This window comes from Ambystoma mexicanum, chromosome 10, assembly GCF_040938575.1.
Source record: "Ambystoma mexicanum isolate Mex_15411 chromosome 10, UKY_AmexF1_1, whole genome shotgun sequence".
Taxonomy (NCBI): domain Eukaryota; kingdom Metazoa; phylum Chordata; class Amphibia; order Caudata; family Ambystomatidae; genus Ambystoma; species Ambystoma mexicanum.
This window is the reverse complement of record NC_090932.1, coordinates 191344279-191359036: the sequence shown is the minus strand read 5'-3', so window position 1 is coordinate 191359036 and position 14758 is coordinate 191344279. Positions and strand designations below refer to the sequence as shown.

At 45.7% G+C, this 14758-nt stretch overlaps 1 protein-coding gene across 4 annotated transcripts in view; it reads left to right on the top strand.

Moving 5' to 3' along the window:
- The window catches only part of CCAR2 (cell cycle and apoptosis regulator 2), a 456719-nt gene that overhangs the window by 237298 nt on the left and 204663 nt on the right, over window positions 1-14758 (top strand). For all 4 annotated transcript variants that reach the window (XM_069617701.1, XM_069617699.1, XM_069617698.1 and 1 more), the window contains 3 exons: window positions 11663-11800; window positions 12213-12447; window positions 12815-12928. In XM_069617701.1, coding sequence (XP_069473802.1) covers window positions 11663-11800; window positions 12213-12447; window positions 12815-12928 — 487 coding nt within the window. The remainder of the gene's footprint in view (window positions 1-11662; window positions 11801-12212; window positions 12448-12814; window positions 12929-14758) is intronic.

Below are 14758 nucleotides of genomic sequence, written 5' to 3'. Positions count from 1 at the left end.
CCCTGCTTTTATGCAGGAAACCCCCATACATTCAGCCTAGCTGTCATTCAAACATGCTAAGTGGTGAGCCGGGCTGCTCACCACTTGGGCCTTTCACACAAGTGTGCGACTTGAGTTGCCGAGGCAACTCAGTCCAGGGTGCCTAAACCCCCCTCCTACCCCCCCTGTGGTACCCAGACAGAGTGGCACCACTTTTGGAGGCTTCTGTGGAGAAGCCTGCCAAAATGTGGAACAAAGGGCTCGGCTTGGGTTGGAGTCACAGAAGCGAACACAAACGCCATTTTGGAACCAAGTTTCGGCAAAAAATACCAACCGGTGAATTTGTATATTTAATAAACCGGCGGTATGTTCGAGGCTATGTTGAAAAGTGGTAGTCTCGAACAATGGGAAAATCCCATAGTAATATATTCACGGTTGAATATAAATAGTATCCACTGCCACCAGCCAAAACTCGGTCGGGGGGGACTGGACAGTGCCCCCTCGAACAGACCTCGGGATACGTCCACAATAGGATGGTTTGTACTGGTTCTGTTCACAATTTGAGACTAGTAAAGCCAAAGGTGACTTTACATGCCCTGGGAGACAGTAGTCAGTCCCAGGGTATGGAGTCTGTTTGGGGGTCGCTACGACACCCCTGGGTTACTGCACGGAGGGTGCTGTGTAACCCACATATCAAAAACACATTAAGCCCTATGGGGGTAAAGGACCCCATAGCCCATAAAACGCATACAAAGTGAAAGGAACACCTCAAATCATGTATAAGAGTGGGAGGAAAAGAGTCTCACTCTTAGCAGGAGAAAAAAATAAACCCCAAAAATCCAGCAAAGCTGCTGGGGGACTCACTAGGTTTGGGAAATTAGCCTTTACAGAGAATTCTCCCTAACACGCCAGGCGGCCCGCTCCTTGTCGCAGGAGGCCTACAGAGGACGCAGTATGTCAGGAGGAGCTTGACGGCGGCAAGGCCGCTGCCAATCGGGACTGAACTGGCCGTAGCATTGGGCCCCCCACCTGAGCACCCCAGTGGGAGAGTTCATCAGCTTGTGGGAGTCCATCTCCACCGACCGATGGGTGCTGGACGCCCTGGCCTGCGGGCACACGAGTTTTTAAAGAAGTGCCCCCACATTCCACCTGTGGCCAGGAAGGAAAACCACGTCCCACAACTGCTGCGGGAAGTAAAGGCGATGCTGAAGAAAGGAGCCATCGAGCTCGTCCCAAAGAGGCTCCGGGGCTCCGGAGTATACCCTCTATGCTTCCTCGTAAGAAAGAAGACCGGCGGTTGGCGACCCATCCTGGACCTTCGTCGTTTCAACAAGTACATCAAGCCCCTGAAATTCCAGATGGTCACCATCCAGCACGTGCTGGGACATCTGGAGGAAGGTGACTTGTTATCGTCGCTGGACTTGGAGGATGCCTACTTTAACTTCCAAATAACACAGAAGATCGCCTGAAATTCAGGAAATCACTAAAAACCTGGCTCTTCAACACCACTGATACAAACTGAAAACCGAGAAAAGGACTGAACTAGAAAGGACATGGACAGCCCCAGAAATGGGGAAGCTCCCACGGCACCTGGATGGGTGACACCAGATAGACTAACTCAGATGACACGCACGGAGACCGAGCCAACTACTCCACCCGTCCCTTAGTTACCACCAGGTAACCATTAACATCCCCATTTTAAAAGAACACTGAAGGTTTCTCAGATTTGTAGTCCAAGGACGGCACTACCAATTCAAGGCCCTTCCCTTCAGACTGAAGTCGGCGCCCAGGGTATTCACCAAGTGCCTAGCACCAGTGGTGGCACGGCTGCTGGTCGCATTTTTTTCTAGGAGCCAGGCTCGACACAGTAGGGCGACTGGCCTCCCCGTCGGAGGAAAGGACGAAGGCCATCATCGGAAAGGTGCAGCGGCTGTTGACCATGGACATGGCCAAGGTGAGGTCCATCAAGTCCCTTCTCGGCATGATGTCCTAGTGCATCTTCCTAGTGCGCCTGTGCAGACTGCAGATGCGGCCACTGCAAGAGTTCCTCATCGTCCGTTGGATGTAAGCGGCGGGCAGCTTCGAAGAAAGGATCTCACTCAACGAGACCTTTCCGCCAAGCGATCTGGTGGTGGGGCACCCGCGCGCATCTGGCGGCAGATATGGACTTCCAGACCCCAGCACATCAGGAGACGGTGACAGACGCCTCCCTGGAGGGATGGGGAGCGCACACCGGAGATCTCCACGCAAGAGGCCTTTGGCTCCCGGAGGAGAGGTCACTCCATATCAACGTACTGTAATTCCGGGCCGTGTTCTGGGCCCTCAAGTCGTTCCTTCCGTCCCTCAAGGGCAAGGTGGTGAGGATCTTCACCGATAACACCACGATGTTCTACAGGGAGGTACCAGATCCCCAGCCCTATCTAAGGAGGCGCAGGATCTGTGGCACTGGGCCGTCGCCCAAGGGATGTTTCTGGTACCCTTCCACCTGGCAGGAATAAAGAACACCATCGCTGACTCACTCAGCAGGGAGCTGTGCTCGTGCCACGAGTGGGAACTACGACAGGATCAAGTGGATTTGCTGTTCCAACGATGGGGCAATCCCATATCGATCTATTTGCGACGGCGGCGAACACCAAGTGTCGGAGGTTCACCTGCAGGTTTCCCCAGCTGGGGAGCATGGGCGATGCTTTCTCATTCCCCTGGGATGGCCTGTTCCTGTATGTGTTCCCGCCGTTGCTGCTGCGACTCCACTAACTGACGGTCCCGGTGCGGGATGATCCTCGTCGCACCGGCGTGGCTGAGACAGATCTGGTTCCTGGACCTTCTGGACATGTCAGCGTCCTCCACCCCCCAACCCCCCCCAGTCAAACTGCCGACAGATGCGGATCTCCTCGCCAGAGAAGGTGGCGCCATCCTCCACCACGACCCGGGGTCGCTGAACTTGCAGGCCTGGCTCCTGCAGCACTAGAGTTTGGAGGGTACGATATCCCGGCGGACTGCAAGGAGGTTCTTTCAAAGGCCAGATTCTAGCTTCGAGCACCCAACCAAATATTTGGAAATCCAGGGGCTCGACGCGGCACTAACCAATTATCTGTTAGCTTTAATATGTTAGATAATTGAATCGTCCCACACCCAGTGACGTTCTCAGCTTTAACCAATTGCTCCTTTCTAGACTGTCAGTCACATGACCAAATCAGCGACGTCAGCAGACGCACCTCGTTCTAGCAACCTATCAAAAGTTTGCAACTACTTATTGATTACCCAGGGAATCCACAACGCTGAAGCAAGTTTGCAGACTGCTTTGGCCACACATTGAAATCAATCCTAACAGCACGGCTGCAAAGATAAAGGGCATCCAGTCTGCTACAAATCGGTTTATGCAGCATCAATTTTTACAAGAACCGAAGGATTGCGAGGTAAGGGCCCTGACATTGCCCATGCGATATCAATTGGGAGAGCACCTTTTCTATAACCCGCTCCCTCCGGCTCAGCAAGCTTAAGTTTATGAAGCTGCTGAGAACTCAATCATGGAACATCCATCAGCGTCATGGACATACGAAGTCTTGCGCAGCTCATTTTCCGCTTTTTCTCTGCCAGCTATTGCAACTTGACGGCTGCAGGTGAGCTTTAATTCCCTTCAATTCTTATTTTTGGCCATCTGCAAGCACTATCCAATTTTTTTTTTTGCGAGTAATATGTGCTCACAAGCTCGCAATATCTTTCATAATTTTTTCAAAACTCCCATTTGGGGCCTAATTCTCCTTTTTGGTGCCCGGTTTCTCGCCCCACAAATGGAATCAGACCAAGACTGAAAAAGTTACATCTTCTACGATTCCAATACCAGTTTAGTCAATAAGGTACTTTTTAAAATGTATTCACCAACGATTTTTGCCTGAATGACAAGTTACACATCAAAATTTAAAACAATCACCGAATGAAGGGTTTGATTAGGTCTATTGATGAATTAAGACTTGAACCAGATGCCTTTTTTGTCGTGTTGTACACCCTGTTTCAGCAGGATACCACAGCCAGACTCCAACAGAGCCTTTTTGCTCCTCATTAGGGTACGACTTCACCCTCTGGGTATACCAATGGAATTATGCAGTGTAAATACTTAGAAATACGCACTTTCAGCCTACAAGATTCTGAAAACAATCTAAAATTCCTTTTCTTTCATGTCTGCCTCCACACAGGGTTTCGGTTCCCCTTTTTCGCCCTGATGAAGGCTTCTTTCAGAATATATTATCCAGCAGGTGGCTATTTTACCAAAAACGTGTTTGTTTGAACATTTTTGTAGTACATTTGGACTCTTTCTGACACAAGCACGTCGGCAGACCTGCTTCTCATTTTAGTCTTTCTGCTCACCAATATCAGAACATTAAGTCTGCCATAGGTGTGATTCAATTTTCCTATGTCATGATTTATTTTGTGCACTAGCGAATTTATTTTTTCTCCGTCAGTTCACTGATCTACATTGCACATTCTCTTTTGTTTAAGAAATCATGTTTGTTTTCTCATGTTCTCAACTGTTTGGTTTCATGTATGGAATTTACTACACTTTGAAATTTCAATTTTTCTTTGGCTTTTTAATAAAACTGACAATTACAAGAATACTATAATTGATTGTTTTCTGTATTTGCAAAGGCTCTAACTGTGATATCTTTACAGATACACTTTACTTGAAATTTATTTGAATTACCAAAAATAACGTGCATAGCACAGTGGATTCTATTGTTGTTCTCATTGACTTTGGCTTAGCCTATTGAATGACTCTTCTATTACAATCTAGTATTTGCCCTGCTTAAGAATATTGATGATCTCGTGGTCTAATAACCTTTGCCTTTTACCAACCTTTAAGAGTGTTCTGAATGCCAACAGTAACATATTAATGTCCCCAGCACCCTTGTTATTGAAGTCACCTGTGGGTGTAGGTTCTGTGGGCCATCCCAAAAGGTTCTGTTCTGATTCAGAAACTCGTGTACAGTATTGAAATGTACAGGTTACTATATTGCTCACTTTTAATGAAGGCTTTATAAGTGACTGATTAATAAATAATTGTTTATGCAAGTAACCTTGAATGCAAGTTTATTTGACAACCTGTAACCGAATCTTTAACTCCACTACAGCTCACATTTCCCCTCTTGAAATAGGTCTGGCTGCTCAACATGCTACCAAAACTGTGTAGTGTGAGCTTATACCAAAGGTTGGGTTGCCTATACCTGTAGTCATAGTTGTGTATAGTGTTACCAGAGGGTACTGCATTCATTCTTTGCCTAACAGCTGGTGAGGAGGTAAGAAAAGCTTAATGTTGAGATGCTTAATGTTTAGCCTGGCCACCTCCCTTGGTTATGCATGTGTGTACTGCTTTGTATTCTTTATTCATGACCATGTGAATCCATGCCAGACCCCCATGCTAGAGAAGGAACAAGTTACTTACAGGCAACTGTTCTCCAGCATGGGTCTGGCATGGATTCACATGCGGACCCTCCTACCTACCCCTCTGTGGCTCTTCTCTTGGTCCTACTGCACTTTACATGCTACCAAATCTGAAGATGGCTGTCAGGGGGGGCTTAGGTAGAGGGCAGTCATTGGCTGGGGGCAGTATGACGGAGACCAGTGATTGGTTGATAGGAGAAAGTCAGTTCAGAAATGAAACTGATTTTTTTCTTTACCGAGGATTCCCAGCCTGACGGAATATTAATGAGCATGTGAATCCATGCCAGACCCATGATGGATAACAAGTTACAGGTAAATAACTTGTTCCTACTTTCACCCAACAATACTGTTTACAGTCTGATCCTCAGGTGGGAAAGCTGTGTCAAGACTTATTTGCTACTGTTCCTTCACACATCCCACCATCTCCTGGTACTGCTCGCTGGAGAATAGTTACAGGTAAGTAACTTGTTCCATGAGAAACTAGACAAAGGGGATACTATGTAACCCCTCCAGCAGACTATTGTAAAATAGTGTGCGCTGGGTCTAGAACGTTACAAAATGTAAGTAAAGTCAATTTCACGTCACTGCTCTTGGAAACAGTAGTTTTTCCAAGAGAAGGTATTTAAACCTTTGGGAAATCTAAGGCTGCCCTGTGCCACTGCACTGAAGGTGCTGTGTGTCGCAATATAAAGAGGATACCTATGGAGTTTGTCAGACTCCAAAGTCAAAAGAAACAGTCCAAATCACTGAAAAATATATGGAATGGTGGAAAAAGGTTGTGCGCTCTTGGTTAGAATTTAAAAGTCCTAAAGTACATCAAAAAGAGCTGGGGTCTCTAAGGTAGAAGGGAATTAGCACATTTCTGAGAATACTCCCTAAGATCCCTCTTGTCCCCACGACTGAGGCTCAGGAACACAGGGTCTGCAGTGCAGTAGCAAGCCAGACTCCAGCTGGACCACTCTTCAAACTAGAGGTACTGTTTCGACTTGGGGTACTTACCTTGGTGTCGTTTAGCTTTGCTTCGATCAGTTGAATTGCAGTGGCTTACCTTTAGGGTTGATTCCAACTCTTTTCACAGGCTTAACAGCTTGTGAACCTACAAGTGATGTTCTAACAAACTCTCTAACTTTGCAAGACTTTGATTTTAAGAAGTGCCTCAGCCCCATAGACTGTTTCAAATTGACGTTGGTTGTACTGGCTCCCTGCAGACTCGTCTAGCCCACTGGCTTTAATTTTTTGTCCCTCATAGGTGGTAATTTCCTTTAGACTGTTTTTGCTGGGGAAGGCTTGTCTGGATTTCATTGGAAGATTAAAGTGTCCTACATCTACTGAGAACATGTTCCTTAAACCTTTCCTTTCTGCAACCTCAATCTGCAAATAAATGCAATTACTGTCCTTGTGATTGAAGTCGCCTCAGGGTGTAGGAATTGTGTAAGAAGCATATCCAAAGATTATCTGCTAACTTTTGATTCTGAAAAGTGTTTTTAAAGTAGATTTACCCTGTTACATTAATATTTAAAGAGTGATTATTTAAAAACTGACGTTCAATAAATAACTACAATAAACCTTGAGTGTAAGTGTTACTTGGCTACTTGTATTTACGGATTTCATTTGTACAGCTCACATTTACTACTCTTGAGATGTGTGGCTGTTCAGTCACACTACCAACTGTGTAGTACAGACCTATACCAAAAGGTGGGTTACCTAATACCAAGCAAATGAGTGTTGTGTAGTCTGTGTGACCACCAATTCCTACCCAACACCACATCCCCAGGATTCCTCTTCTAATCTCCACCCCCCTCAAACTCCTGAACTATTGGACAAATTGGAACTTTTGGGCACAAAGTCCCATACATCTTAGTTTTGGAAGTCAAAAGTCAGGTTTGCAAATCCTGTGGAAAGTTGGTGCTAACCTAATCACTTGCCTTTCTTTACAGGTATTGGGGTGGGGCGGGGGGGGGGGGGTGAATTGTTTATTTGCACCAACTACAGTGACTGTATATATGTTTTATAATGCTTAGTTTTGTGATTGCCATTGGTCATTTTTCATACAGTTATACAAATACTATATTTTAGGCCCAGAAAACACGAGTGTAATTATTGGCGTTTCACTGTGTGGACTCGTTGTGGAACCCTGACCCCACTTGCACCTCCTGAGATTTAGCCTTGGCCTCTCGCCACGCTACCTCGATTGGCTAGCTCACAGAAGTTGCACACTGAACAGTACCAAGGGTGGCCTTGTATAAAAAATGTCCACCAAGCCAGAGTTTAGAAATCCTTTCTAACAATTGTAAGAAGGCTTTGGGACTAGTTGGTACCATCAGTCCAAAGGGTCGATGCACCAGCAAGGGTCTTCTGAGATCAGGTAGTCCCGCAGGACTTCGCCAGGACAGCAGCAAGAATGGTCGCCAGGCCTCTTCAGGATTCATCATTGGGTCTTCTGTGGTCTACACTGGATTCTTGTTCCACTTCTAATCAGCTGGAATGGCTGCAGGACTCTTTAATCTAAATTCTGATGAGTGATCAAACTCTACCCTCAAATAGAAAGATCTGCCCTGCACATGCACCCAAGCAGTAGTCCAATCTGTGACAACTTGGGGCTAATTTATGCATGCACACTAGACACACTGGCACCAGTTTGTGGATTGGGACCAGCCAGTCACTTCCTGCTCACTTCCTGGGGTCATACACTCATGGCATGCACCAGCCTTTGAAAACAGCAGCTTTCCCAGGCAAATGCATGACCATACAAAGGAATTCCTGGCGTGAGAAGGCAGGAAGAAGGCCAAAGAACAAGTGAAAAATCTCATGGCATGGCCATGTTGGGACACTAGCCACAGTTAGTAGCCAAATGTGGTAAACACGAAGTGTACTCTTTTGGCTATATTTTTAGTAAGCACAATCGAACTGCCACCAGCTTGTCTTTAGGCACATTTTAAAAGTAACCAAAAATCCTTTTGGTGTAGGGTGATACAAAAGTCTCCCTCATTGCACCTGTTGGAGAGATCTATCATTTGTATGCTTCAACCCCTCTCCTAGTGAGACCCCTAGCACTTGCCGGACTTTCGGACCTTTTTTTCTTCAATCCTGAATGAGTGGAGACTCTTTCCTCTCATTCTTATGGGCTGTCTTTTGGAACTCTGTTTTGTATTCTACCTGTAATATGGAGTCTGTCTGCTCTATAGCTCTTAAAAGAATCTGTTTTTACTACTGTAGCACACCGCTCCTTGTGGGCAGTGTTGCTGGGGACCCTTAGCGTCCTCCTAGATTCTTCTCCTATATCCTCAAGTAACTACAGTTAGTATTCCTCTGAAAACTCTATAGTCTGAGAGATTGGCACACACCACCTTCAGTGGAGTGCCAAAAGGATTCCTAGTATCCCCCTTCTCCTGTGACTTTTTAGTCACATAGACCATCGCCTAGTTATGGCTGGTAGCAGTGGACATGTTCTAACAACTATTGTGTATTATGTCCATAGCCTCAGTAGTGCACAATAGGGGCACCCAAGTACCAACTTGGGTCCCTCCCTTCTTTTTTCACCATTACTAGCGTGGTTGTGCTTTTAGCCCTTCTACCATTCTGGGAGGGGGGAGGTGTTTGTGTGTTCGCCTTTGACGGGAACCTGTAGATATCCCTGCCTAGACTCCATAGTGTCTGTTCAGGCAGGGCTGCGGGGGGTTGGTGGGGGGGGGGGGTTGGCTGTCGTGATTGGAACGCCAAACGCCCCTTTCTGTAAAATGCTGAGATTGCAGAGTGTGTGCTGGAACTGTATGAAAGGGTGAGGCTTCTGGAGTGAAAAGCAAATCGGTTACTGGAAACAGAAGTAACCGTAGACGACAAGAGACGCCTGCAGACCCTGCAACACCTTGAAACAATCGCTGCTGACCTTCCCCTGTTTTCTATGTGACAAGAGAAGCTCTGACGAGGACTTCCATTTGGCTGGTGGGGAACAACCAGTCCCAAGACTAACTCAAGCCATCTCCCGGGGTCCTAGGAGCTTCCAGAGCTGCGGAACACAATACATGGGGATCTGCCCCCCTTTCGAGTGCATCGCAGAGAAAGGCTAAATCTGTCCAAATCTTTGAACCCGTAAGGACACTCGATCCGATCCAACTCGCCCAGACCCCCCTCACCAGTGTGGGACTGTGGGACTGCAGGAAGCGAAGAAGTTTGATGTGGCGATCCGTGTCCTTTGTTGGTGCTGCAGAAAAGGCGCCACAACCGCAGGTTGAAACAAGTTGCTGAAATTCATGCCACAGGTCCTGCATAGAGACTGCTGCTGAGAGATCCCGTCCATTGCCCTGCCTTCAGTCACCAGACCAATGAATCCTGAGGTCTGGTCCAAAGCTGCAACATCGCGGAGCATCCAGCACAAACATTTTCTTCTAACCTAATGTACTGTGGGGGGGGGGGGGTGTGAGGGTATTGCTTACTTGATTCCAAGAAGTTGCTCTAGAGTATTTGAGTGCATGTAGAGGTGTCCAGGGCAACCACTTCTTAACCTCCGACCCATGCTGCTGCTGCTGGTGTCCCCCTTCTCGAGTCCTTTTTAAGGTCTCCCTTGTTAACTTGCTGCTTCAAGAACTCTAGACACTGGAAGAAATCCACAAGAACTTTGTAATTGGCTGCTTGTCAAGACTTCAAGTCCTCTCTGAAATGCCTTTTAGCTAGGGTTGCGTTTTTGGACTTGAAGGCTTACTAGGTGAAGCAGCTGTCTCTAGAACCTTGAAATAAGCTTATGTTGCTCTAACTATTTTCCTCCCTTTAAGTGACTTTACTATGTTTGCAGAGTAAATGTACTACCGTATAAACAGTTGAAAGCGCACGTGTGCGCAATAACCGATAATAAGATAACCTTGTCTTTTCCCTTTCTAACATTGCTATAAATGTAACCGCGAACCAACACAAATTTGAAAGTGCCCTTTGACGTGTATTATCAAGTAATCCTAAGGGTTCCAGTATTTAAGGTGATTCTGGTGTAAATATAATATGTGCTTTATATATATATCTAAGTGCTTCTTTGTTATGCCTGTCTAGCTAAGATTCAGTGTACTTACCTACAGCTAACATCTTCCTCTTAAGATGAGCCTGACTGCTCTGCCACTCTACCAAGGTCCTGAGCTATAACAGAATGATAATAAGAGTTGGGGGAGCTACAAACCACTGGCATAGCTTAGTAAAGTCTTACTGCCAGTAGGACTTTAGAAAAAACTCCCAAGCACCCCATTGGAAGATGCTGTGTGCAATATGAATGTTACCCAAATGGGTAACCAGGCAAAAGGCCAACAGTTTCCCAGCGCAGACACTCTGAAGGACTACTGAGTTTACCCATAACAAATGAGCAAAATGCCAGTTAAGTCGAAAGCTTAACTTCTCTGCAAAAATTTAGGACAAGTTGTTTAAACAAAAAAAATGTGATGGCCAATAGCAAATGGAGTTAAAGTTGTCTAAAGGAGAAATCCTAACCTATGTGAATTTGACTCTGCCTGTTGTGATCAATTTAAATATGAACACTGGGACACCTCTATAATACATTTTAAACATAAGGGGGTCGTAAATAACAATTGTGTTTGCATTTTATGTGTAAGTTAGATTTGCGCAATGCTTTATAGTAGCTTCTTGTTACTGTCGTATCTCCTTGTCACTGGCTAATGCTGGATACTTATGGGCTACTTTTAGGTCCTAATTCGATCCCTGTACATCCTATACAATTAACCAAAAATCCTCTGTGTAAAAAGATAGGGGGGGATACAAAAGCATCCCTGTTGCATTGCAAGATGCTGCGTCCAAAGTTAAAAATACAACAATTTAAAAGGGAAACTGTCTCCCAGTACTGATGGGCTGAAGAGCATGTGAGCAAAAGGCGTGGGAAGTGAAGCTGAAGGCTTTATTTTGCCTCAGTCATGGCCGAATCTAAAACGGAGCAAAAAGAATGGCGTTCCATAGGAAACCATGGAGGTAAAGTGTTACTGAGCAATTTGTTATAGCTGGGTTTACTTTCCTGTGTAATCTTTGCATGCTGTAGATTTGCAAATGTAATTATCCTTGAATTATGTATATTGGTTATCTTTTTCATTTGCAAGTCTTCTTTTGGAATCCATCTTCTGCAATGTTAGCCTTTCAATACCTTGAGAAATTATTCTGCTAATCACTCCAGAAATGTAATGTTTAGTGGTAAACTGGCATGGGTTAGGGACGAAACGAAGGTACGAGTAGCTGTCTCATAATCTAATGCTTTATTTTAAAGGGATGATTCCCAGCGGGGTGCAGATTTTGATTCCAAGAAGCGCAAGCAGAGAGTGGTTGGCCAGCAGGGCGCCATCAAAAAACCACGTCATGAGCGCCCGTTTTACCGGGTTCCTATTGCCCGCCACTGTGTCACAAGGTGAGATTGTCAGTTGGAAGTGTTTACTGAGCAATAGGGTGTGCAGGGTTGCATGAGGTGGCGATAGCAAGGACTTTGTGGGGATTTTCTGGATGAGCCTTGGGATGGTATTCTGTTTGGAATGATTGGTATGAAAGAATGAAACTGCATTTGTTTGTGGGCAATACAGCCCAGAATTATCCCCAGTCCCACCAGCTTCACCCTCCCTGTTTTTCTGTCCCACTTCCTTTTCCCCATACTAGTTCCAAGTCTGACAAGGCCCACAATCCCTGTTTTGCTTCTGGGGCTAGCTAGTTGAAAGGCCTATTTTATTTAGGTCACACAGTATTGCCTGTGATCCTTAGTTTGACGACTGTAAAGATGGTTCTCGTAGGAAGCTGCTGATCTTCCAGTCGTTCATTGTTTTCTGCAGCCCTTCCTGTGACGTCATAGAGCTTCAAAGGCGGTACCGGAACATAGTAATCCCCACAGACTTCTTTGATGCACGGCTCTGCTGGTTGAACACCTATCCCCTCTCCCAGCCGCTCAGCATGAAGTATCCCTGCCGCTTCCAGCTCACTGAAGGTGACGAGGCCAGTCCAGAAATAGAGGAATTGAATTCAGGTGAACAGCCTCCTTCAGATTCCGACACAGTATTCATTGCTAAGGTGAGCCTTCCTGTCGAAGTGCATTTTATAGTGTCTATACACCATCTGCATTATTCCTTTTGTGCGTCTGTGCCCTGTGCAAGACAAGAAAAATCCTTAAACAAATACTGAGCGATTAAATGAGTAGATCATAAAGCTGTGGCACACAATCTAGTAAAAATTACCAATTGCCAGCCCAATTGGTCCAGCTGCGTTCTTAGTCTGGAAAAATGTTTCCTGTTTTGTGCAAAGCTTTTCCAAATGTGTGCATTCTTAGCTCATTGTGTGCTTGGTAAATCGTCTTGTCTGTGCCTTGCCTGTACTGCTCTGCTACCTGGCCCACTGTAAGATTTGTACACATTACCCTTTGTTTTGTACACTGTCGCAGGTCTTGTTGATATCCTCTCCAGGGATTGAGGAGTTCTATCGTACTTGCCTGCTATTTACAGAGGATCCGAACAGCTGGATGGAGAATGTAGAACACCCAAGCAAGCAAATACAGGTGAGGTGCCTTGTGAAAGGCTGTAGAAGGCAACTAAATAGTTGCTTTAGGGGGATTTACGGAGGACAATGGAGGCATTTGGAAACGTGGGACCTCGAGGCTGACGTGTTCTGGGATCGGGGCACAGAGAATACTTTTTCGCTTCCTGCCGCCTCATCTGGTAGACCCCTGTACAAGTCTAGGCCTGTACCTCTGCCAAAAGCCCCACCCACTTAACATACCCCAACCCCGTGCCCTTCATTTTAAAATGTATCCTGACCCCCCTGCACCTTTAACCCTGACCCTCTGCCCTTAATCAAACCTGGCCTCCCCTTTAATAAGAACCGCCTACCCTTAATTTTAATCCTCTTATAACTCTAATGTAACCCTTAAAAATACTTTTTTTTTTTTTTTTAAAACATGCATGCTCACCAACCCGAGACCCTCCTCCAAACCCCTGATTGGTGCTTCTGGTCATATGACCCAATCAGCAACACCAGACGGGCAAGGGGAAGCCATTTCATTTCCCGCTACCTCTTCTGGTAGACCCTCTGCACTCATAACTCCATATTTTAGGCCTGTACCTGCGCCAAGTCTCTTCCTGTTAAATTACACCGACCCTCTACCCTGCCCTTAATTTTAAATAATCCCACACCTGCCCTTTCATTCTGACCTCTTCCCTTAAATAGACCCTACCCATAATTGAAATTAATACTGATCCCCTCCAACATCAATCATTGTAACCCTTTACCCCAAAACTTTATTTAAGTTACCCTTTAAAAAAATACCTCACTCCCATGTCCCCAACCAGAGACCCTCCCCAAACCCTCATTGGTTTAGCTGGGGGTCACCAACCAGCACTTACTGGACCCTCCCAGGGCAACTGGCGAAGTGCAGTGGATAGAAGTGATTCCTGTTGAAGTACAGGCTCCCCCTGACCCAAAAGACCACTGAAAACAAGGCAAGAGATGTAACTTACTCGCAAAAAGTTTGAATCCGACATTTGACACCACATTTAACTTTGAAAGTGGCAAAATAGAAGCTGAAGAAAGTTACATTTTTCCAACAGAGGTTTGCACCTTTTTTTGAGTTTTTATTTATTGCATTTGGTTGTATGCCCAAACACTGGGGTATCGCAGCGTATTTTTACAGGTATATTTAGCATCTTAGTTGCATATAACACATTTACAGGCATAACCGTCTTAAAGCTTACATAGAAATACTTTGTTACAAGGTGGAATGGGTGACCAGTGGTACAGCTTAGAGTTGCAAGCATACTTGCTTTCTTAGTAGTAGCAGGGTAAAATAGTTTTTCAGTGAACAGTGTTTCAGTCTTAGTGGGATAGGTGTGGGAATGACTGAGTGATGGTGAATAGGATTAGGCTGGGTCAGGGGCCAACCTATGTCAATCTGTCAGCGGTCGGATCAGAATTTAAAGAGCCAGGTTTTAAGTAGCTTCTTGAATTTCGGGTGGGATGGCTCACTGCAAATGTTAGCAGGGAGAGCGTTCCAGATCTTGGGGGCTGCTATTGGGGAACTTGAGCTACCTGTTAAGTTCTTGAAATGGGGGATGCGTAGGTGCATATCAGCATTGGATCCGAGTGTTCTGGTTGTGCGGGTAAGACACTGGCTGAGATAAATGGGAACATTACCTGAGAAGTTTGTGTGAGGGTTTTATGAAGCACTCTGCCTTGTATGGGTAACCAGGGTACTTCTCTCCTGCGTTGTGAAATGTGGTCTTTTTTATGCCTAATGCTGCTCTCGGCGCTTTATTCTGTAGTAGTTGCATTTTATTTTTTTAGGTCCTTAGTAGGAATATATTACAGTAGTCCATTTTGGCCAAAATGGACG